Source organism: Dromaius novaehollandiae, chromosome 1 (genome assembly GCF_036370855.1).
Source record: "Dromaius novaehollandiae isolate bDroNov1 chromosome 1, bDroNov1.hap1, whole genome shotgun sequence".
NCBI classification, from domain to species: domain Eukaryota; kingdom Metazoa; phylum Chordata; class Aves; order Casuariiformes; family Dromaiidae; genus Dromaius; species Dromaius novaehollandiae.
The window spans coordinates 192,679,511-192,704,561 of record NC_088098.1 but is presented as its reverse complement, the minus strand read 5'-3'; the positions used below and the strand labels follow the sequence as shown (position 1 = coordinate 192,704,561).

Here is a 25,051-nt window from a genome sequence, read left to right as displayed (position 1 = left end):
CCTCTCTTTTCTTGATAATAACTAATGAACCTCCTTATTCAGCTCTCCAACTTCAACAAGATCTATCTATTTCCAGCCTTATGAATTCAACCGGAATTCATTCTTGATGAATGGTGTGAAAGGGACTGCGATGAAGACCATAATCTGCAAGGTCTCTGTGCTCTTTCATATCAATTCATACAGAAGAACTTGAAACAATTAACCTGGCACAGTGTCAGACTGGAAGCATTTGTCCTTCTCTTTAAGAACCTAAAGAGTATTTATGAATATCCCACTTGAACTCATACTAGTTCCTATTTAGCATTCTACTCATATACACAAGTTACTTTTACATTAAACAACTCAAAGAAGTCCTATCGTACTTTCTGTACTACAATCAATTCTAGCTATATAGCTGCATCTCCATTAGTAAGTGCCTGTCATCTGTAAGGAGTTACCAATACTTAATGAGCACCTGGATCAAATTCAGAGCGGAAAATAAAGGCATCATGGAAGTAGGAAAAGGAAGTACTCAATATTCTACCTCACTAAAAGTTGAAAGCTGTTAAAGCACAATGCAATGTAAATTATATTGGAGCTCAATATAATAAAAACCCAGGCAATGGAAAACCTCGTAACAAAGCTGGATTCATCACTAATACAACAAAGAAATCCATAGTATCAAGGAATCTCTTCTTTTAGCTAGAAAACTATACCTCCACCCCTGCAAAAGGTCTTAATCACTTTGGCCTCAGCTAGAATCAAACGTTGGGGCTGAGGAAGCTACACTTAATGAAGAAACCACAGAAAAGGACTGAGATGACAGAAAAGAAAAAACAACGCATGTCCTTGGGGCATTTGAGCTTGAAAACATTTTAGAACAGCCCTGGAGTCCAGAGAAACACTAACTGATAAGATGTTCAGCACTGCAGCTCATAAATAACTATGGTTCCTGTAAACATTTCTGCTGATGTTATCAACTCTTCAATAGCTTTATGAAAGTACAAACCCTGACAATAACTGATAAAAGCATTGCTACTGCAGACGCTACTTCGCTTTTCAGACCAGCTATCAAACACAGGCATAACGCAGCAAGAATTGTTTGTCACTAGCAAGGCCAAACACTATTAGTGCCAAAAGAGCCTTGAAATTAAAATGCAAACTACATCTTTCAACCTGACCTAGACTCTAGAAATTCTAGGTGTAAACAGGGAGATGAACAGTGAGTTAAATATTTAAATAACATAAGGCATAACAGGAGGAAAAATACTTACACTACATGTGTTAGGTTTTGATACTTTCTATTTTCTTTTTTCCATGATTGGGCACAAGTTTCCTCAAACTGCCTGTAACAGATTTTTGGATTATCTGTACAACTTTAGCTGCCCAGACTCCTCTTGTATTGAAATCCTCCTTGGTAATGTTAATGCTGCAGCGAGTTGCAGAAATCATTAACTGATTGCTGTGGTGACACTGTTGACAAGATCTGGTAATGTAATTTGTAAGATGGTCATTCCTATCTCATTTACAAATTACAGTTTTCTACTTAATTTGTGTTTTGCATAGAAATTAGTTCAAATTTGATATAGGCTCACAAAGGATTGCTAACAAGGCAGTCTGACTCAGAAAAATAAGAAATAAATGGAAGATTTTGAAATTCTAGAAACAGTTTTAAGAATTTATATAAAAATATTTAATTCACATAGTGCAAGGGAAATTGTTTTTATCAGTTTAAAGTAGTAAAAGGGACCCTAAGTTCTCTTTATCAATCAGACGCTGAAAAGCCTAGTGTCTATCAATGGGAAATTTCTCTTGTCTTTGCATCACTAAAAAAAACAAGCATTGTGCTAACTGAAGACTGAATGTTTGTAAAATGACTAGGCTAAATTAATTGATAATAAGGACAAAGATATCTATAAATACAAATTTGAATGTACTGACATGACTAAGGTGCTAGGCCTATTGCATTCCAATTTATAAAAGTGACTGGAAAAAGGACGAAAATGCTTAGGGCTGGATCCTCATTTCCAAAGTTTAAGGTTCCTCCACTCTTGAAGTGGATTCACAGAGCTGAGGCAGGTTGCCAAGAGTGGAGCTCACCTGGGTGGCAAGCTGTAAAGGGACATGTCCATGCCAGCCAGTGGGACAGGGCGGGCAAGCAGGACTGCGAGTGTGGGCACCTCATCCCTTTACCGACTGGCTAGGGCACTAACTTAAACAGGTAGCTGAATGGCAGTGCTCTTTCTGCTCTGATATATGTCCTTATTAGCAGCCTGCAGACACATACGCCTCCTTGCTTCCCATCTCTTTGGTTTCAGGAATCTTGCATTCCTACACACATAATATCACGGCACTTGTTTTGGAGGTGGGAAATGTGGATTAGTGCCAGTAAGAAGCAGATTATTTTAGCCTAGTAGGAAGTCATTGGTTTTGGTATCCAGTATAGCTCATTCAATATGTTGGATTTTAGGCTAATTATAAATTTGCCTATAACACAAATATTAGGTCCCTTGCAACCCTGTCAAAAGTGGTGGACATTCTGTGCTATCTTCATGTGTACCTATGATACTTACTATGAAAACACTGGCATGTTTACTCTGCATTTCTTGCAGTTTTTCCTCTCATATTGTCCTTTACCAAACATCTGTCCATTTAAAATACAGTGCTATATCACAGGAAAAAAAAAAAGTTGTAGCTTCTCTTCACACCTCTTCTCTGTCTTCTCTATGAAGAGCTGTATCCAAAACTAGTCCAATCCACCAATACAATCACACGCTCATCCGAAACAATGCAATTACCCCAAAACACACCTGTGTAACTGGTCTGAATTTGATTCTGGTTGGCAGAAACATGTAGGTTGGTGCGGACTGCTTGTAGGAAAAGGTAGGTAGGAAAAGGAGAGGAAACTTTCAAAACATTGTTGAAAAACAGAGCAGAAATTATAACAGCCATATTTTTGTTCCATTTAAACACATGCTGTTATGTAAGTGTCCGCTGCCGGAAGGTTTGGTTTTAAAGGAGTTAAATATGCATACAGTGCCTCTCTTGCAGTAAACAAGCTTACTTAATGTACCTCAAGGAATTCAGAATATTACAGACTGATTTTTCCATTTAATGCCTCAAATCTGCCTATCATAAGGGTATTGAAAGTTACTAAGCAACGATCCTTAAAGAAGAAAAACATAAAATGATGCTGTCTAAAACCACCTGGCTTTCCGGTGGCTATTTAAAATAGGAACATTGCTCTCCATGCCCTTAAGAAAACAAGAAAAATACCTAAAATGTCAAATATTAATTTTTTTTTGTTTTTGCTAGATTTTCATATAAACAAGAAAAAAACATTCAGCTGTGAAACAAGAAAAATATCAAAGTCACCCATAGCCAAAGGTGTCTATGAACAGACACAGGAAATAAGGCAAAAGATTCACATAAATGCATTATCATACAGAGCGTCTCAACAGTGTATTTTTACATTTTTACGAACAAAATCCTCATACACCACACACAAATACAGCACACCTACTAAAGCAAAACCCCTTTACAGTGCAAAATTAATTAAAAAAGCATTCGTACCTGCAAACACATGCCTTACACACTGAGTTGTGCTGAAACTTATGCAACAAAACCTGTCTGCCATCTACAGCTCCATCCAACTGCCAGCCCACCCACATTTTTGCTTCTTCTACCCCTACTGTGGCACTGCTGTTTTCAACTGCAGAGGACGAACTGCAACATTGCTTTACCTATCATCAGAAAATCCAGAAATTAGCTTCCTATGTTAAAACATATGCAGAACTACCGGACACTGACGTAATCCCTAGATATCTTCTGCTTCTAATATGTGTTCTCCTTGACACTATCTGGCTCAGACCAGCAAAATTAAATTTTGCTATGATTATTTAGATAAAACTGAAGTAAACAGGCTGAGTCATCCTGGCAATAGGCTAACAGTGGGTTATTAGGAAAATGTGGCTTTACTAAGAACATCTGCTAAAAACCAAAATACGTACTGAGGTATGTGAAGTCTCCGTAATTTTTTTTTTTCTACTGAGAAATTTTAAATAATTGCAGACTGAAAGATGTACGTTAGGCTGGAAATAGACTCAGAAGGTCTATGAGACCATCTTTCATTCTGTACCACATTGCACACTTTGGAGATTGTTCAGAGTTTTTTCAGTTTTTTAGGTGAGTTGGTTCATAAGGCCGATATCCCACCTGAAAACTCAAAAAGCCTATTTTTTTGACTGTATGAAAATGGATCTGTAAAGAAATGACAGACAATCTTTACCAATATCATTTTCTTCTGCTTTACAGGAGGATGTACAGCATTAGGATCCTGCTGCTTACTCTGTATCTTAATAGTGTATACGAACTTGTATTTTCCTCAAAAATGACAGGTCTTCCCTGTACAACAAGATGTATTTTGCCGCTGACTTAACTCTTGCATTCACTTTTGGGATTGTAATTTTCATTTCTCCATATATTCTCATTAGACAGTGTGCTCTTCTCTCATGAGACAGTTCATTTTTTCCGAATACAGAAGCAAAATATTGAAATAGTAGCTCTGTCTTTACTGCACTGCATCTTCACTTCATGATTTCTTTTACCCCCTCATATGGCTAAAACTTTTATCAAATTTGATTTCCTTTGCAAGGTCAAAATTAGCTCGATTTTGGCAAATGTTACTTTAAGCCTACATTTTCATGTCTAGGTTTTGCTGTACAAACTTCTTTGCTGACCAATGCTTTTTAGGCTATTTTCTGTCAGTTAAGTTTGCAGCCTTAACTGCTATTTTTTCCTTTGGATGGATGTAAACCTGAGATAGCTTTTGGGCCTCTGATTTAAAGATATTCCAAACCTCCTCTATATTCAAGTACCGAAGCTCATAAGTCCAGTGGACGTTACTGACTAATTTTCAAAATATTCTCTTTACAAATAAAATTCTTAATTGCTGGACTGTTTTGGTTTTCTTTAATGTTCTATTCAAAGTAAATGAAATCAACATATGATTACAATATCTAATGCTTTTTTCTCAGACAGCTTTTTATAATACCTTTATTATTAACAGTACTAAATCTAAAATAATGTTATGTATTATAGGTTTACTACAGAAATCTGTTGGCTTTCACAAATGGAATAAATGTTCCCAGCTAGTATTAGCAGCATTTCTTCTGTAACCTGCATCTAGGAAGTTTAAAGCTTCTCATAACGTATTAGTATTTCTCCCTCTGGTAAAAATTACACAGCTGTCTACCTATATCCAGTCTGAGCTGTGATCCCAGTAGACACCCAGCAGATCTCAGGAGAACTGTTCTCCCCAAAGCGATTTTAACAAAAATCAATCCTGTTTTATTTATGTGGGTTTGTCTTCATTATTAAATGTTCATGTATGAATTTAAGAATTCTATTTTTAATGATAATTTCAAGCAATTTATCTGATCCCAAGTTTAGGCTTCCTGCTCTCTACTTCCCAAGATCAAACCAATTCTTTTTATTTAAAGCAGACAGCAATATATGCTGTCCTCCAGGCCTGCAGTACAGGGACTGCTACTCAAAAATCAGTCTTTCGCATTTTCTCGTCACCTGTTCTGCAGACATTAATGTTTGTAAAACAGAAAGAGCATGTAAAATTAGAGGCAGAAAACATTTTAATAAAGCTTCATGAAATTTGTTTTCCTGCGTGATTTTTTCCATCCTAGATATTGAGTCTTCATCAGAAACTGTCTTGCTCTCTAAGTCTTTTTTTTTTTTGCTAGGCAACACAGTTCTAAGTAGCTGTGAAAGATTTCTCTTTCCTATTTCAGAATAACAGAACAAACTAAGAGATCTGAAATCCTTTGTCTTCTAACCCCCCTCCACTCAGTAGTAAGTAGCAATCTGGCAAACACTTTCCTTGACCCAGGTCCTTCAGCTAAAAGAAAGAGATCTCAGGTCAGTTCCCCTACCGCTTCAATCAATTTTAAGTCCTTACAAGATTTTTTCCCTAAGAAAAAACGAGTGTTACGATTCCTTTGGAATAAAATTTTAAAAAGCTGCGACTGAAGAATAAAAGAACCCAAATCGCAGCTCCATGACCTACCACCTACGGGTGTTCAGTTCCATGGCAACATGAGACTTCCTAATGATTACTCAGCCTCAGATTACTTTTTGCATAATATTAGCATACAGTCCTCCTGCAGTGAGCTATGCTACGAAAAAAAGTTTATTTGAAAGTAACTGTTTACAGAAGCAACCGGAAGTGTCAGATATCATCTTGAATTTGTAAATGCGAAATTTCTGTGGGTTTATTTTAAAAATCATAGCACTGAACCAGTACTCCAGAATATACCCTAAGAGATGATGTTTGCCGTGCAGACCAGCACAGCCATTATACAGAGGTCTTGTACTGGATATATTTCTTGGATGGTAAAACCCTTTATACTTAATATATTTGTGCCTGTATATACAGCATCTAACTAAATATGTATGAATCAAACACCTGTCACTGATGTACTCAGTTTCTGATTTTACTGCTTCGAAATATTATCCACATAGTTTTTGACTCTCTCTCTCAGCTGGTGTACTGGGGTTCGTGTTTGATAAGCTTAAAAAAAAAAAGTCTTTAATGAATATTAAGGCTGAATACATTTTCTTCATATGCCTTCAGAAAGTTTCTGCTTTCTAAAAGCTAATGAATTATGGATTTTGAGTAATTATTCTTATTCTCTTTTCAAAAGATCTTTCTAGTATAAGCGAATCTGTGCACACCCGCAGCCTTACGAAGGCGTGGGCACATTTACTCAAGATTTCTGACAGTCTGCAGGTAGAGGGCCTCTGTCTGGGAGGAGAAGCAGAAAAACATGGTGGTGAAATTTAACAAGTTAATCTCAATTTATTAAGGATGGGTAGATTCTCATCTCTGTGCAAAATCTCTGATACGATGAATACTAACCAATAAACAGGCAGGTCTCCAGGGCACATTTTAATGTAGTTTAGTAGACAGTACACTTCATTCAGGTTCTCAAACTCAGTAACAAAGCACTGTCACAGCAAGAACTACTCATCCCTAAGATGCCTCATACAAACTCATGCTAATGGAAGAAAATAAGATTTTCACTGCTCAGTCAAAGGACCTCCTGGAACAGACAACAGGGTACATCTTTTCAGGAATAAGTCAGATCTTAGTGTTTCCTAGCATTGGGAAGGATCTGCAAACTGCGAAAAATACAAATGTGAATATACCAGCCAAGATTACTGAAATGTTATACTGCATTTCACCAAGCTAATTAACAAGATGAGGGAAAGTACACAGACAAACAAGGGGAAGAGGTAGTCTCTAAGTACCCTGAAGTTAAACTCCTTCACTGAAGTACGTAACAGCCTTGGAGGAGGGAGTTATAATACACAGCTACCTTCTGTTGCTTCCATCTTCACTGCAAGTCTAACAGCAAATAATAAATGAAAGTCTCTCCTAAAAAATATTCAAAGAAGGTTGACATATTTGAAAGCCATCGTCTTTCTGATGGTACAGAGAGAACATAGAAACTCAATCTACGGTCTTGAACGGACCATGCTCAAGGGCTGTAAAATAAAGCAACTTGCACAAAAGAGGAGATACTAGACAGTCATATTAATAACTCAGCTGCCCACAGAACAATATGGTGATCTATCCTTATATCTACTAAATTTGTATGTTACTCACACAACACTGCAAGTTTGTTTATAAAACTCATCATTAAAATTGGAATTGCACTCTTTGCATTTAGATATACAATTGGGATGCTTACCTTTTTTGGAAACTAGCTAAAAACTTTGCTCTAAATAAAAACTCCTTTTCCTGAACCAATCTGAATAATCTAAATATTTCCCTGGCAAGATTAAGTTCAAGAAATTACAACACAAAAATAAAATAACAAAAAGATCAAACTATACAAGACAATAAAAATAAATACATTCTGCCTAGTCTGTTATTAACTACATATCAAAATATTACTGCTATGAGTAAAAGCTCCAGTATATAAGATAATATTGATAATGTTTAATAACATTTTTTCTTTTGTTTGTAACAGGACAAAATTTTTAAGTTATAAATTCTCAATAAAAAGACAATTTAATTAATATGCAATATTATTTAGAAATACTTGATATTTTGAAGCCCAGAGGTTTCAGTACTTTTTAAATTCAAAATCAATTTTATCTTTGAAAAATGTCCAAGGAATATGAATATTCAAACGTCTTTACGCAAATAAAGTGGGAATTTCCACCAGCTCTGATTTATTGGATGATGTTTCATTTATGCTATTTTTAACTGATATCAGAGAAAGCAAGTAACACAAAAAACATATTGAAGAACATTTGGTTCAATGTACACAGTGAATTAGCATCAACTGGAGCCTTACTGTTTGGCTAGTTTTAATGAGTTACTGCTTTATAAGTTTTAGGTGATCAAGATTTTTCCAGCTATACATATATGCAGAGTGTAGAAAAAACGTTTCATAGAAATATTGATGAAAAGTGCTAACTGTGCAAATACACATGCATGTATGGTGAGCAGGTGGGGAAAGGGAAAGAAGAGAGAAGGACTGCAGGGTAAGTCTGGACTGGTAAGTATGTAGGTAATCTTCCTGAAAGCTCTAATGCCCTTAGTCCTGGTTATAAATCTGTCAGTTGGGGGAGCAAAAGTTTATGATTGAAGTGACCAAACTTTCACTGCAATATACACTTGGACAGAAAGATGAGCAGCAATGTCTCAAATAAGTAAACCTGTGAGGCAGAACTGAGAATAGTCAAAGCAAATAGCTTGCAGACACCAGATAAAGAAATAGGCTTACATAATCAAGAACATATCTACAAAAAAGACAGAATGTTAAAAGAGAAATCCTGAGCAGGAAAAAGCCCCAGTTCTGTGAATACATTTTTTATGCAAGCAACTCATTTGACTCAAGTGTTACTACAGATTTTATTTAATAGAACGCTCTAGATATTATAATAACAACTACCTAATAATCATGAAGACAGTCTGTTCTTAATATTTTACTGCAGGTTACGATGCTCTTTTTAAGGGTACGTTGTAATTGAAGGTATGTTTAATGCCGCAAAACAAGTAAGTCAGCCATACACTACCATACGGCCGTGTACTTCCCCACAGCCAGATCCGAGCCTCGCACAAGGGAGAGATGTTTTTAGTACAGCTTCCCAAGGAAACAGGCCTTTTCTCATCACCCTCTGTCTGTCTGTCTGCACAACGCCTGCCACTTCTCCCCAGACAACTCTGAAACCTGTCAGAGATCTTCCACCAAGCTGGACAAAGCTAGCGGTGATCTCAGTGATACTCCTATCAGCTTTCTTAAAACTGTGGAACTGTCACCCTGCTGCATAAAAGAGACACCCCACTAATGTCCTTACTGCGAGAAAGGCAAGTGGAAAAGAAGCACTCAAGAATCCAGAGGGAAGGAGGTAGGGAACTGTGGGATTGTCCAAGACACGGAGATGAGGTGGAGATGAAACTGGAAGTCTTGCAGGAGGAAATAAAGGAGGCACTGGATGGAAATCCACAGGAAAGCAAGCTTCTTTCATTTTGCTCTCTCCGAACAATTAGTTTAAATGGTATATACAGCCTGGCGATCTCTCTCCCGTGCCTTAGTTTGTCTTCTGCCTCGTACACAGAATATCTGTCTCTAAGGCCCAGCAGTTGTTGACATTTGAAAATATCACACCACACTGGAACACTTTATATTTATGCCTCTGTTGAAAGCAAAGTTGTATCTCAAAGTCCCTAGAACCCACCATTATTTTCCCACTGCCAAAGCATGAGCTTTTGATGAGGGCAGAGTAAGTCAGCCAGCATCCTCTCCACTCATAAGTCCGGCCAAAAAATCCTTAGTACATCAGTCTTTGTCCTATAAAACAGGGCAGCTGAGCACTATAACTGATTTCCCCTTTCTCCATCTTTTAGGAAGGACAGAATAATCAAGGTTAGAGAAACCTGACAGTTATTAGCAGGGATAAACACGATACTCCTGGCCTTAACCAAAGTTATTGAATCAGATGTGCGTGCATGCCTCCATGCACACGCACGTGTGCAGACACTACAGGATTCAGATTTTCCTGGCAAGCTGTCTGCTGCTGGCAAGATGATGCACTAAAACTGCTGGCACAGAGATGCTGAGCTGAGGACTAACACAGGCCAGCAAGCCGGAGCGAAATGAGGTTTCAAAGATTCCAGTCTTAGTTTTCCCCTAGAAGAGAGTCATTCTCATCACTGTTTCCATAACAGTAATATGTGCTCTTGACAAGTGATTTGAAGTTGTTTTTACATCCAGACATTCTATATTGGTTACGCTCTGCTTGGAGGCAGAAACTGAATTTGGTCTGTCTTTAATGCAGCGTTTTTACATGATGCATCTCAGTATGTGATGAAGTCTGTCATAGCTAGGAGTTAGACTGTGTGACTCTAAGCTTTCAAAGCACTCAGCCAACACTAACAAAACATAAAAATAATTTAATGTTTTGAAATTTAATTTTGATATTGCCAATCTCAAAAACTCTCATACTTTACAGTGCTAAGAAAGAAGTCTTTGTTTAAGCCAAGGAGATGTTCCCATTTACGGCCAGTTTCTTGAGTTACTTGTATTCTCAAATCCTAACTAGATGTCTAAATAATAGCTGATTGCAAATACTTTTATGGATGTGGCCCTTAAATCCTAATCTCTGCCAACGTGCAAATGGGGGCTATAGAAATGCATCCTCTGATGACTTCTCTTATTTGAAAACTGAATTGCCATCAATCAGAGCAAACCTGGAATTTCTGGGAAAGTCCCCAGAACTACAAGCTAACAATGCCTGCAGCAGCCACTGCCATATCCTAAGCTAAGGAAATTTTCATCTTACAAGCTGTCTGATGTAATGTATCTTTCATTAACATGATTTTTTGTGCTTAGAATTCCCCTCAAAAAACTTTCCATGAACCCAGCATCACCACTGATGTTTGACAAAGAGTATTTACTTCTTAACCTTATGGTCATTCCCATGCATTTTCTTGTCCCATCTGCACTTCTACTCATGCAAATGTATATGGCTGTTATATCTAACAATTAGGTCAGGTATGGAAATGAATCCTAGAAAGGATGATAGTGACGTCTACTGATCCTGTATTTCATGTGATAAACAGTGTGTTTAATATGAAAACCATCTGTATATTTTACCATCAAGGAAGAGAGACTAAAATGCACTGTATGGTGCTGACTGCTTATTATGCTCTTTGATGGGTCCCTAATTAAAAGAGTTTTCTCAATTGATTGCCAAGGGGATATGTGATGCCTCTTCCCAAAAGACATAAAACAGGGAAGGGAGATAATACAAAAAGGGAGCATATCCTCTGTTTCAAGGATAAGTTTGATCCTGTAGTCAAAACAATGAAAGCTTGAATTATTTGTTAATCCTAAGGAAGAGAAAATTGATTGGGTTCATAGCAGTCCAAAGATTTTTCAAAGAAAAAGGAAATCATTTGTTTCCCATGTCCATGGATAGAAGAGCAGTAGTACTGGGTTTCATTTACAGCAAGGCAACCTTGGGTAAGATAGCAGAAAAATGGTGAGGAGAGTTTATAACAGAATGTCTCAGGAGGTTGCAGAATCTTCATTATCAGAAGCTTTTAAGCAGCAGCTTGGACAAGTATCTGTCAGAAATGGAACAAGTAATGTTAATCCCACACTTAGACAGGGAGATTGATTCACTCTAAGTTTCTGATTCTATGGCTTTAAGCAGGTCCTATCCTTTACTCAGAGCAAGCTATGGCAACTGTATAAAGAAAGCTGACTAGGAGCAGTGCAGACTGAGATATCTGTAGTCCTTTTTCCACATAGATGGGGTGGAATTCATCTTACCTTAAAAGTTATTTCAATGGCTTTAGATAAACACAATGCAGATAAGAACATCTAAGCCAGGCCTGTAGATATCCTTTAAAAGCAAAACAGGCATTACTGGAGTACAATTCATCTGACCTGTTTTAAACATCTACTGTTGACTGAGAGGATGTATCGACTACGTTCCACTGACTGAGAAAGGGACTAGTGGGACTGGCTCAGTTGTAGGTGCCAACTCTCTTGATATTTAACAGCTAAGATGATTCCCAGTATAGGTGATAGATTTGTCAGTCCCAGAAATTTACCTCACACTTCTAGTGTCAGGAACTCTGAATCCAGACTGTAGAATAATACCACCCTTTCTCCCTGATAAATTATTCCTTTTCACCAAAAAGACCAGAACCTTAATGGTTTAAATATTTATTTTGTGTTCTTTTCTTTCCCACCTTCAATTTCTGCTTTTCTAATAGCTTAAGCTGCACTACCACAACTGTTATTCTCATCATCTGGGTGAAATTGGGAAACACTGGAGAGATGCAGTGATAGAGATTGCACAGTGATGCTTCAAGCTGCTTTCCAGGGAAGCAGAGACAAGCTTTCCAAGTTGGACTAATAATTTTAATGTTCTTAGATTAACTATGAGGTACACACATATACACAGTGTGATCACACAAGCTTCATTCTCCAAGGAAAATGAGCTAAAAGCTCACTTGCTTTTCTCCCCCCCTCACCCTCCCGCCTCCCGCCAAATCTTGCTCCTGTTACTGTGACAACTTGAGACCTCAGGGAAGGCTGACTGGACCTATGTCAGCCAGCACAACAGCTGTTAATTGCAAGCTGTTTGAACAAATTTTCTGATACCGAACTTCCCCAAAAACGCACAGCAAAGATGATGCACGCTCTGCAAATAAATTAGAAATATAGTTTGGATCTGATTTTCTTCTATTAGCTCCTGCTGTCAAAACAGTTAATATTCACTGCAGCTCTACCTACTAGAAAAACAAATACCAAACACGTTGGTAAAGTTATATTCTCAACCTTGAGTTTCAGCTTATTTTTTTATTTTGACTCAGCATAATATAGGTTTAAGCACAAATGTTCCAGAGAAAGATACTGCTTACCTGCAGAGATGATGATATATCAGACAAATAAAGACTAGGCAGAGCTGGGCTATGTCTGTACTTTGACATGAGACCTCCAAAAAAGAGCTATATACTTCAAAAAGGGATTTAGACAAGTCTCTTGTCAGCACCTGTCCTTTAGTCAGCTCTGGAAAAAGTGCCACAGGATTCGGTGAGGAGAACGGTGAGAAGTGGCAAGTGTCATCTTTCAGATAAGATACAAAACTGAATCCTGACTATGCATTCAATTAAAACTCAGCTGGCTCTCCTCTGAACGGCAAGGACTGCAGTGCTGGCCATATTCTCACCGGGGCCACTTCCCTGCTGCCCAAGTACGCCCCCCCTTAGACTTTTAATATCTATCCTAAAGTTGGCGAGAATTACCTTTGCATTTTACCTTAGAGGCGACTGCACCATATTTCATTATTGGAAGGAGCAAATCTAGTGCACAATTTGATTTTTGTTTCCATATTATAAAGTCCTCTAGAGCAACATATAATGCGTGCTTGCTTTGGTCTGTAAACTGATACAAAATAACATTCCCTTCTTCAGTAGCAAATACCTGCTTTTTAGGTTTGTCTTTCACCTCATGATACAAGCACTGAACAAACCAGATTTTTCTATTCCTATACAAGCTTACGGAACATTGTGCTGGATCCAGCTAAACCAAGAAGTGCTCCAGTTCCACAGGTTAGGGAAATACAATTGCATCATCTTTCATTTTGAATGTACATCAGAAAATAGTGACGAAGTTGTGAAGTTATACAAGCACAGATGACCAGGAAGTAGTTACTGCTGTAACAAAATTTTATTCTGCCCCAGTGACCTGTCTTTTCACAACTTCGATATTTTGAAAAAAGACAAAAGGAGTTGATACCAAAGAATTGCAGACATAGCCTGGACTGAGAAAGAGTGTGGGGGGAATAAAACCTTTGCTGAGTCTTTCTTTACACAAAACCTAGATTTAACTGGTAGCTCTTTTTTTTTTCCCTAAATGTGCAAAGCTTGTAGCTTTTTCTCATTGCTATAGTTCATAATTTAGGAATACACAGTGAAGGTAGACACAAATCTAACATGTATTTTCTTTTCAGGATTATGCACCTCAATTCAATTGTTGTATTAGTCAGTCTCTAAGAAAACAGAGAACTCGCTGAATTTTCTCAGGTGACTTTTTCTGCATTTACTGATTACATTTATCTTCCACATAGAATTGCAGCTTCCTATATCATATTACCTAAGGAGCATTACCTAAATCTGGATTATAAAAACAGTGAGGCTGGGAGATTGTGTTAAAGAACTAGAATAATCTCACGGAGAAAATAAAGACTAAATAAACACTAAGAGAGACTTTGTAAAAAAAGAAGTTCCATAAAACACATTACTATTTCCTGTAGTGTATCAAATTCAGGCTGAGGTAAGGTTTTATGCTGCATTGGCTGATATTCTTCCCTTTGCAGCTTTGTTGTTTGCTTTCAGCTACTTCTTGTTTTCAGTATTTAGAACTGAAAATATAAAAATATTTATTCTGCTTCTGCAAATAGTTTAGATGATACAATTTGGGCTTAATTTAGCATGACAGGAAAAGCTGCCCTCTGCTCTGGTTGTAAATATTTTTAAAAGACATCTCCTTACCACTTTCATCCAGCAAAAAATCGTCCTGGTAACGGAACTTTTCTGGTCCACATGCAATAAAGATGTCATCATCACCAAAGAAATCCTGAAGGCACATCACCTGCAAGAGAAAAGAAAAAGAAGGCATTGTATGAAATACCTCATCATCAGAACTGCAAAAACAATAAATCCTTCCTTGCCTTCATCTACATGAAAACTCTTTACTTTTAATGGAATGAACAGGGTTTCATCTCCAGATAAATTTCAAAGCTGTGCTCTGACCATCTGTTACAAGTGAGAAACTCTTTTAGGGACACTGCAGGAAGAGTAAGATAAGACGAAATGCCGTAACTGTCACGTTTATTACACGATGTATCAGTGTGGTATGAGGTAAATGCCTTTTGTTTATGCACAAGGTATCATTTGGTACTTACTGGATAATTAATTTGCTTTTGGAGCTCACATTCATATTCTTTGACAGTCATGAAACTAGGTAATGGTTTTGTAAACAGTATTAAATGTAGTTATTCCAGTGAAATCTCCCTAACAGGGAATGAAACTTTTATGGTGGAACTGAGTCTCCATCATATGCTCAACACCTTCGCCAGTACAGCTTATGTAAAGTCCGTGTGAAGGCATACATGCAAATAATCAGCTGAGCTGGTAATTATTCTTCTAGTATTGAATAAAAGGATAGTCCCTTTCTGCTCCCAAATACGAACAGTCAGGATTGCGTTGTGTAGTTTTGTGTCCGTACTTGAGTTTTCCTTACAATAGCTTTTAGTTCACAAGGTGCACTACTTTGACTTTAACAAAAACCAGGTTTAATGTTTCCATTCTGATGACTATTTTTTTACTAATATTTTTAAAGGAAAATCAGAAATTTTCCCAAAACCTAGGATGTTTGACTTTTTGAACCACCTCTGACAAAATTTAAGAACAAATTAGATACATGGCTACCTTTAAAGAAAACAAAGACACTTGGTAAAAAATATTATATACTTTTTTCCAGCTTCATGCTTACGAGAAGATTCTAAAAGACTATTTTTGCTTATTTTAATATAATGTTTTATAATTAAATAATACACTGCTGTTTGAACAAAATAATTTCACAGATAGAATTTTATATCAACACTATACAGATAGGAAAGTAGCACATAAAGCATTTATAAAAATCCACACAATAGTTGATAATAGTCCAGCTGAACTAGATCATCCCACTCACAGAAAATAGTCAAAAAGTCAGCATTTACAGCCTACAAAACAAGAAGTGAAAAATTAACTAATGAGATCAGACAGACTTCTCCAGTCACTGGCGCAGAAAACAAACAAATTCCCCCTCAACCTGCAACAACTAGTTTCCAAAGGTTAGAAAACGGGTATCTCACTTCTTGGAAATATGCCAGAAGGCTTTGGCATCTACAACAGTTAAGAGTCTCTATGCTAAGAAATTCTTAAGTATATATATAGTGGTATACGTCGTGACTTTCTTGCAGAGTAAGATTTGTCCTTAAAACTATTTTAAAGATAGAACAGATGAAAAAGGTGGTAAGCAGGGGAAAAACTAGATGGAATAAATACCAGAAAACAGACAAAGATACTCCTAAAATTACTCTTTCTTTAAGCAATGCATGTAAACTCAAATTCAGGTCTACCACATCCCCATTCCTATCCACATTCTCATCTGACACCACAGAGTACATGAACACCAACATCAAATATGTAAATATTTGATGGAGCTTTTTACTGTGTTCCTACTCAGTTTATGTTCTATTAGTGTATCAGCCTCAGCAACCTTTTTATAATCTCATTTACTTCCCATCTTGCTTTTTTTTTTGCCCACAAGACACATCCCACCTATCTTCCCACCCCATACTCCCACCAAGCTTCAAACATCTCTTCACTTCAGTCAAGTTCCTCTGAAATTACCACCCCTCCCACAGCATGCACAAAACTACTAATTTTCTGAATGACATTAAAAATCCTGTGATTTCCTGTGTACTTCCTAAGTTTGACACATTTCTGGGGAGTGATAACCTTTACATTTGTTTTTATATGAAGTACAGCATGAGAACTGAACAAATAATAGAGCAACCCTATGCATAAAGTTGAGCAATTTTGACAACATACATGAATTAAAATAAAATTCATATTTAAAAAATTATATGGATTTATTCAAATCAAACAATATTTGCCTCTGTTCAATTAATAGGGTTTAATTCAAGCAAAAATAAGACATCAAAATGGAAGCAGCAACACCTATGCAGGTGTTCAAGTAAACTAATGTTTAAACAATCTCAACTTAAATCAGTGCAATTTATATGCAAAGAAGAAAAACGGGATTAGCACAATATAAAAATAACATGCTTTGAATGAGTGTAAGATATATTTAGATATCCTTGTTTCTCACCAGATTTTACTCATATAATTCAAAGTATTGTTATTGCTTGCCTCCTCTCCCAGCACTGTCAGTGTGCGGTTACTACCTCGGCTTCCTTCTTTGTACGATGACACCTACTTTTTAGAGTTTCTCTTGCCTCCTGAAATTTTAAGCATTTGGGAATTATAACTGCAGCTCTCAGAAAGCTCACAGCAAGAGCGTAAGTTCCCTCTGGGCCCCTTTCCCCTGGGAAATCTTACAACTTCTCCTCAGGCTTCCAGTTATCTTTTTACGTGGTTTATTAGAAGTCTTGACATGTCCTTCACTACCTGCTTCCTCCTCTGGAGCATTTCCCAAGCTTTCTGTCTCGCCGCCCCTGCTCTGCACCGCTGCCCGACTCCAGCTCCGCCGAGGCTCTACCCAACAGCCTTTCCAGAAGGCACGTAACAAATGCGCAGCACTCTCTTCCAGGCTTTTTTCACAGAGAAATCTGCAAGCACTTTCTGTTCACACTCAGTCATCAACTAAGCAACAGGACCTGCTTTGTATTACCCATTTTCACTTCCAGAGAACACAACTCTCGCAAATTACGGTTAGAAGATCAAGGATTTCTATCACCTGTATTGGACTGTGCTGGTGCTTAAGAGGCCAGTGTGCTCTGCCGCACACGAACATCTTTAAAACCAGTCAGTTTTTAAAAGCGTAAATTACACAGCCTCCTTCAGTCCCCCCCCCCCCCCCCGAACATGTTTGTTGTTTTCAAGTCACAGAATCCTTTCTTCTTCTCCTTTTCCATAAATACATTTCTACCTTCCATATTCCACCAGGACTTTTCTCACGATACGGAGAACAAAAGCTATACAGGAGCAGTCAAACATACAACTTAAGTAATATGAAACTCTGAAAAAATAAATGTTTTGCATCACACGCCTGGTACTAAATACACTGTGACACTTGTAAACAAACAACTTTCTGTCAGGTGATTTTTAAAGTTAATGGCATCTCTCTTACATGCCTTCACGGAAAGGATAAAAAAAAGTAACGCTATCAGAGGACAAGAAGTCTCAGGCATTACAATCCTTTGCATAAGCGACAAGAGAGAAGAAAAGCAGCAGCAAAGAGAACTGATTGGTAGTATAGGCACCGGGCAACGCGCAAGCCATATAGAAAGGACCAGCTTTCATTTATTAAGAAGATAGATACCAGATGCAAAATAGGAGAGGTGGAAGAATCTGTCATGCCTAAACTTACCTGAGCAAGTTTTACAGGCTGAAGCCTGGGTCTTTCTCAAATCCTTGTCTCTGTTGTCCTAGTAAACAGCTTAAAATTTAAGACTCCCATCTGCCCTTCCAATGGGAAACAAAGGAGCCTAGGAAGACCCCCAAACTATTTCCTATCTTGGAGGTTAGTCCGATGCTTTCACTAGAAAGCCAGATGAGACACATGGAGCCAACTGGCCCAGGCCCAGCCGCAGGTACACCACTAAGCAGAGCAGCTGAAATGCCCCAGAAGAAGGACAGAGAGCAGGCCAGCAAACTTGGCTTCCAGCCTAGGCTCAGGACTGGTTTTGCACCATAGCATTGACGCTGTAGGCACCTTAAAAATACTTTCACTTTTCTTTTTTCTTTAAACAGGAGAGGACCTGGAACCAATGCAAAACCTCCCAACTGTTGTGGAGCCTTTTGTTTCCCCTTGACTGACCTGAAGCATTTAAGGTCTTAATATATTGTCACCTCTTCGAAGTTGGTAACTTTATCATGGAGGCCCTCTTTCTTATATCTACAAAATATGTAAGAAATTATGCTTTCTATTTTGGAGCACAGATGACCCAAGAGGAAAGAAGGGCAGTTTGTAGAGCCATTAGCTGGTTTTATTCTCTCACCACAAGTGAAAAAGAACAGTTAGTAGTGGTGGGGAGGAGGCAGAGGGAGAGAGCGAGAGAGGGAGGGAGGGAGGGAGGGACAGAGAATCAATCCTTTCTCTAAAAGTAGGAAATTAAAGCTACGGATGCAATCACCTCTTAAAATAGTTATATTCTGACTGTAGTGAGGAAAGAGACCTTTTTGAATTCTTGCTTTAAAACAAACACAAAAAAACACGGAACAGACCAAAACTTTGTGCGTGTGTCCTCTCCATCACAGCAAACTGAATATGCGCCTACTGCTCTAAAGTTGGACAGGTATCTAGTTAATACTGACTGAAATTTTTGAATACAAATGCATTAGAAATTCAAATGTTCCTATGCATTCATGAATAGCTCATAACACAATATCACCAGCATTACTAACTCTCATGTTTTTATTACAGTTTTCATGATGCTGGGTTGGTGGAGGGAAAGGAAGGGGGAGTGCTATGTGTGTTTGTCTTCTTTTAGTAATAACAACTTAATTAGAGTCATAAAGCTGAAAGCTATTTTGGATGAGCAATGAGAAAATCTCAAGCTGGGCTGCCTTGAGGCAGCACAGTTGCAGGTTGTTGGAAAGCTGGAAAGAGAAGTGAGGACAAAGAAATGAAGGGGAAAACAAGAAAGATCCAGAAGGATGTAAGGACAGCTCAAGTGGCAAATGGGTAGAAAGTTTTCTAAAAAGAAGAAGAGAGATTAAAAGTGGCAAAAGGAAAACATGAGGCTTAAAGGACAGTGAATGCAAGAGACGTGGGTTGCATGGGAGAGAGAGTGTGTACAGAACGTGCCAGAGAAAGAAGTTGATGGGGAAAGAGAAGCCCAACGGAGAGGGGACACAGAGAGATCGGACAGCGGGTGGCCTTCAGATTTACTCCTGCCACTTGGGAGGATTCTGTGTGAATTTAGAGTAGCATTTTTGAACCTGAAAAAATCGCATGTTGCATTAGATTATAATTCCTGTTAAAGTAAAAAGATTTTTTAAAAAAACTTTATCCTTGGAAAAACTCAGTGTTTAAATGACTCATGATTTTAGGACGCTGACTCATTAATTTTTTGTTCTAGAGGGCTGGCAACATTATAAAACTGTGATTTTCTAGGTTTTATTATAAAGCTTTTTTCATGTTTCTGCTACTTTGGGCTCACTCAGCCTCAATATTTAATTCCCAGGCAGGTCTCTAGTTCTTCATCTGTCAAAGAAGCTCACTGTATCTCTCTTCTATTTTTTTCTGTTTTTTTCCTTTGTCTGTTTTCCATACAAAATAAAAACCCTCCTTGAGTAAGGATTTTAACTGATCTTTATATTCTCCCCTCTAACCAACCTAACACATACTGCCACTTTTGCAGAAACTACTTCCTACATTTTCCTGCTCCTGCATTCATGGAGGAACATCGCTTATATTAGACGCGGAGGTCACTTTATTGCCATCTACCACTGGCAGTCAGGAAGAAGTTTTGTGATAGATACGTATTTTCCTGAGTGCTTATAAATTCACACAACAATTTTTTTGTATAGGTATTACACAGTCTTGTTTAACCTCATAATCTACTACAGTTACAGGAACAGAAGAGCTCTCTTACACTGTTACATTCATCTCCCAGCCAGTATAGGGCTGCTTCCTTCACTACATTCGCAAATGCTTTGTTCAGTTTTGTAATATATGCTTCACTTCATATAACTTCCCTTAGCAGGCTATACCATGGAAAGACAGTAAAGTAACCAACTGTTACTCATTCTAGATGACTTCATGGCTTCATTAAAATCAGAAATGAATCATCACATATTGGTGTAACTGCTCTTTAGGTCCTTATTGTGAAATGAGAAATCCAAACAAATCAGTGAGGCTTTCAGGAAGGGGAAAGGAAAAAAATCCCATTATTTCTAAATAAATTTGCTATCAAGCATTTTTTTTCCTTAAATATATGGGAGGAAACTCAGCCTGCTGCATGCCATGTGAACAATGGGATAATAGAGAGAAACATCCTTTCTGATGAAAAGGAATTAGACCTCAACAGAAATTCACAGAGTATCACATTTTAATATTTTCCTCAGATTTAAGGGAAGTCTATTTCCCTTCCTGTTGGCTCGGGCTCTGAGACTTTAATTCGTGCCCTTTCACATTTATCTGTCATTACGCACATGCTACCTCTTGAGATCCAGTTATCTACAAAAAATATAATTTATCAGCATATATGTACTTCCTCTCTTAGCTTCTGGTCTAAGCTATTTCCTAAGGTGGTGGTTTAGCCCAAGGCATTAGAAGGTATCTGCTACGCATTTCTGAAGCTGAACAGCACTGAATGCCGTCTTTTCTGTTGGAATGAAATCTCCATGGTGACAACTGCATCATCAAACTGTGAGAGCTTTCCAGTGAAGGAGAGCATTTTATCACGAGATTCTCATTACAAGAGTGCCCTCTGTAAATGAAGAGGAGATGTTACTGCAGGGGTTCAAGCTGGCGAAAGCTACATAGCAACACTGTCTTTACCAACTGGCTTGTGAGGCCACATATCAGACTAATGCCTCTGAAACAGCACATCTCACACCCCCCGTTAGAGGAATACAAGGCAGCACCGTCATAACCAGCAGTTAGCAACATATGCATTTTCATGCTGAAACTCAGCAGAACTAGCCTGCTAGCCTGCTTCCTCACAGGAGCCCACTGAAAGCAAGCAAGCTTCCCCACACCCAGGAGCAGCGCTGTACCACAAGCACATGTTGCCTCCAGAGCTGCCTGTTGAGATCGACACCTACTCAGAAATGACATCTCTTCATTTTATTCCATCCACCACAAATACTCAATTCAATTCACTGAATTCCTGAACATGTAATACCAGTTTACTTCAACAACTTCTGTATTCATTAACATCCATTTTGTGTTATATACAACTCGGCCTTTATAATCTTCATCCAGTTATGACTTCACAAATAAATTACTAGAAATAAAGTATTTCTTTTTCTCAATTAAAATTGGCATTTCTGCCTTAGTTACTAAGGGCTTTTCATAAGGACGAGAAACTCTTTCTATGCTATGCTTTATACACCAACTGTAATATCCCCCATTTTGTTTTTCTGTGTTGCACTAAATGGTGCCATATTTAAAAGAAAATCTATTTAAATTAAGATCCCAGGTTTTGCAATTGTGTCATCACCTTCTTTTTGAGGAATATGTAAAATTTCTCACAAAACTTTTTAAAAAATTTCAAATCAATGCTCTAAAGTTCAAGTTGTATTATTAAAGATAATAGAAACTGATAGAAACTTGGCAGGTCTAATGCACTGCAAATACTATACCTGAGCCAGACATACTTGGTGAGACCTGAAATTGCTTTGTTAGACTAAAGGCAGTTTCCTAAACCACCTTCTTTGTTATGGATTTTAATTATGGCAGGAGATATCACCAAATATTCCCCAACAGTCAACTCCTGGGCTTATGCATGAATGAAACATTGAGAAGCACTAATATTGACATTTTCATGAAAGGTTTCTCTGTGGGAACCACTAACACGGACAGCTCAAACTCCTCCTGTCAGAAATTGCTTCACGGGAGACAGAATAAGAACAGCAAGAATGTGGCTCCTATCCACACCCAAATATGACTCCTCTGCAAATGTTATTTTCCTTTGACATCTGCAACAATGCACAATTGCACTGACTAGCTAATGTGGAGGAAGGTAACATACATTTATGTGAGAAAGGAAAAACGTAGGTAAAGTCACCAGGCCTAGGATGGGCATCTCATTCTTTCACCTACATCTCCTTCAGCATCAAATATAAATTTTCTGCCCTCATAACTCATTGCTTCTTCCATCTCCTTACTCCACTATTTAAACCTTGAAATGTACTGAAGTTTTATTTCCCTCCGCAACTTTCACTTCAGGAAGTCTCCAGCACTTACCTCTGTTCTTGCAGTTACCTCTAAATTAACACACTACTGTTCCCTCTTCCAAACTCGGCTTCATACACCACACACCACAACAATGTTTCCTGCCCAAGACAACTCCTATCTCTTCTTTTACCAAACTCTATTTCCTTCCTACATATGATTTCTTTGAGCATATTCTTTCCATTCTCTGTATACCTTGGCACAACACTCTGGCAGTACACTGTAATTCTCCTCCCACATCCTCCTCTTCAGCAACCTCAAGAGATTACCACAGGCAATAACTTCTAGCTCTTTCTCTCTCCATCACTCTACTAAGGACAGTATTTGCAAATACAAGAGCAGTCTCTTTTGGAAATGCTTTTTCCTCATTCTCATCATAACTCCAATTTACATCCACATTTATGCCACTTCATTTTCTTTGAAAATCTCCCTATAGGTTTGACAGTACCATATTTAGTTATTCTACTTGCAAAGACTGTGTAATCATTGCATTTCTTGGCAGTTTCAATTTCCTCACCTCTTTCCCACTCTGTCATTTCTAGCATGTTTAGTCTTTGGCCTCTTTCATCTTATTCTAAGCTATGTCCTTGATTACACTAATTAGAAAACTCCACCACATGCTGTCTTTCCAACTTCAGAGGCTACATGTAAGCCAGAAAACTCTACTGACTTGCCAAGTGTATAGTCTTAGTATGTCCCTTTTTGTCCTTACACTCTAAATTTTGGATGCTACTTTGTCCCTTTACTCCATATCTACCAGAGATCTCAAACATTTTGTCACTAATATCAAAAACTTAGCTCAATATTCTCTTGTAGAGATCACAGAAACCTCTTGTCCCTAAACTACCCAATTCTTGCCTTGTACCATCCCAGTTCAACCAAAATAGGTGTTTCAGAGGAATATCTCAGATCTTGCAGCTGCTGGACATGAGATGAATGAACTCCTTTAGTAGCCTCCATTGCTAACAGATGAAGACCAATGAAGCACATGAGTTTCTGCCCTTGTAAAACTGGAGTGCATTGAATGTTCATGCTATCTCTACAACAGCAGAACTCTGAGAACATGTGGAGAGAAGCTGAAAAGATAAGACTGAAGCCTTCCATGACCTAGTCAGTCATGCTCATGACGTTCCTCAGACCCTCTTCTGTTTCTGCTGTATTGTTCTTAAGAGTGTCTGTCCTACACACCTCAGTACAGTGCAGTTTATATAGCAAGTAATAATTCTCCATCATGCTTAATGCATTTTATCTTTTTATTTGGTTTTCATTTGGTTGCCAATATACGTTCAACACAGGTCCTGAGGTAAACACAAACTGACTTACCTTCTTTTTTGGGCACTTCACTTCCCCAGCTTATTAAGAGGTGCCATTGTTTAGTCAGAATGCAAAGTGTGTGTACTACAGAGATTTTACTGTCTAAGTAATCCTAAGTAGGATTACAAGAGATGAATCGATGAAGGAGAGCATTGCATTAAGAACATCATGCTGGTACTTGTTTACATGGATACTCATACATAGGGTCCCAGAACTTCTCTAACTCCAATGTAACATCCCAGGATTGAAAATGATTAAAAAAATCAGAATAGTAAGTTTTAATTCTGCTTCTTTTGGAGCTTCAAAATTTCATTGTTTGGCATTTCCTACAAAATGAGAATTTGCATTTCCAGGCAGGTGTACCCTACCTTTTGACTGGACACACCTTGTGGCATTGGCTACTCCTTAAACCACCCTGAAGTGTCTAGCAAATCACAAACACTAACAAACAAGTAATGACTACAGTGTACAAAAGATCACATAGTGCTTGATCCAAATCCCCTTACAGTCAACAGAAGGATGGACATTTGCTTCAAGTTCTGAATCAGAGCTGTACCCTATCGCTGTGTGGTCTGACAGGTGGCCCATAGCATTTTCTTGGCAGACAGAGGTACTGGCAGAAAGCAAGGAAAAGGTTTCTGCATGTCCTCTACTGTCTGCCACAGTATGACACAGAGAGCGTGATCAAGTGATATTACACCTTGCTTTGGTACTGAGAAAAGGACACGTTATTGTTGGCCTTAAAGACGAATGCTCTCTTCCACCAGCAGCTTTGCTCAATGCATCTACCGGAAGCAGCAGCTGCTGCTGCAGTCTGCTGTTGCAGAAGTCAGAACTACTCTTGAATCCATAAAAAGCCAACAACAGGTGTTATCTCAAAAGGTGTGAGGTGTTATCTCAAAAATATATTTCATTATTTTATTATAATATCACTTATTATTTATAGTACTTTAAATGACTTTAAAACTATAAAACTAAATTAGCAGATAGATTTCTCAGGCAAGTTATCAGAAAAG

At 38.0% G+C, this 25,051-nt stretch overlaps 1 protein-coding gene across 4 annotated transcripts in view; it reads right to left on the bottom strand.

The window, feature by feature from the left end:
- Positions 1-25,051, bottom strand: part of DCLK1 (doublecortin like kinase 1) — a 244,698-nt gene that overhangs the window by 102,512 nt on the left and 117,135 nt on the right. For 2 of the 4 annotated variants that reach the window (XM_026098293.2, XM_026098292.2), the window contains exon 4: positions 14,576-14,675. In XM_026098293.2, the coding sequence (XP_025954078.1) occupies positions 14,576-14,675 (100 nt within the window). Of the gene's footprint in view, positions 1-14,575; positions 14,676-17,263; positions 17,330-18,185; positions 18,209-25,051 lie in introns of those variants that run through there. The other 2 variants (XM_064504926.1, XM_064504925.1) reach the window with 2 other exon arrangements.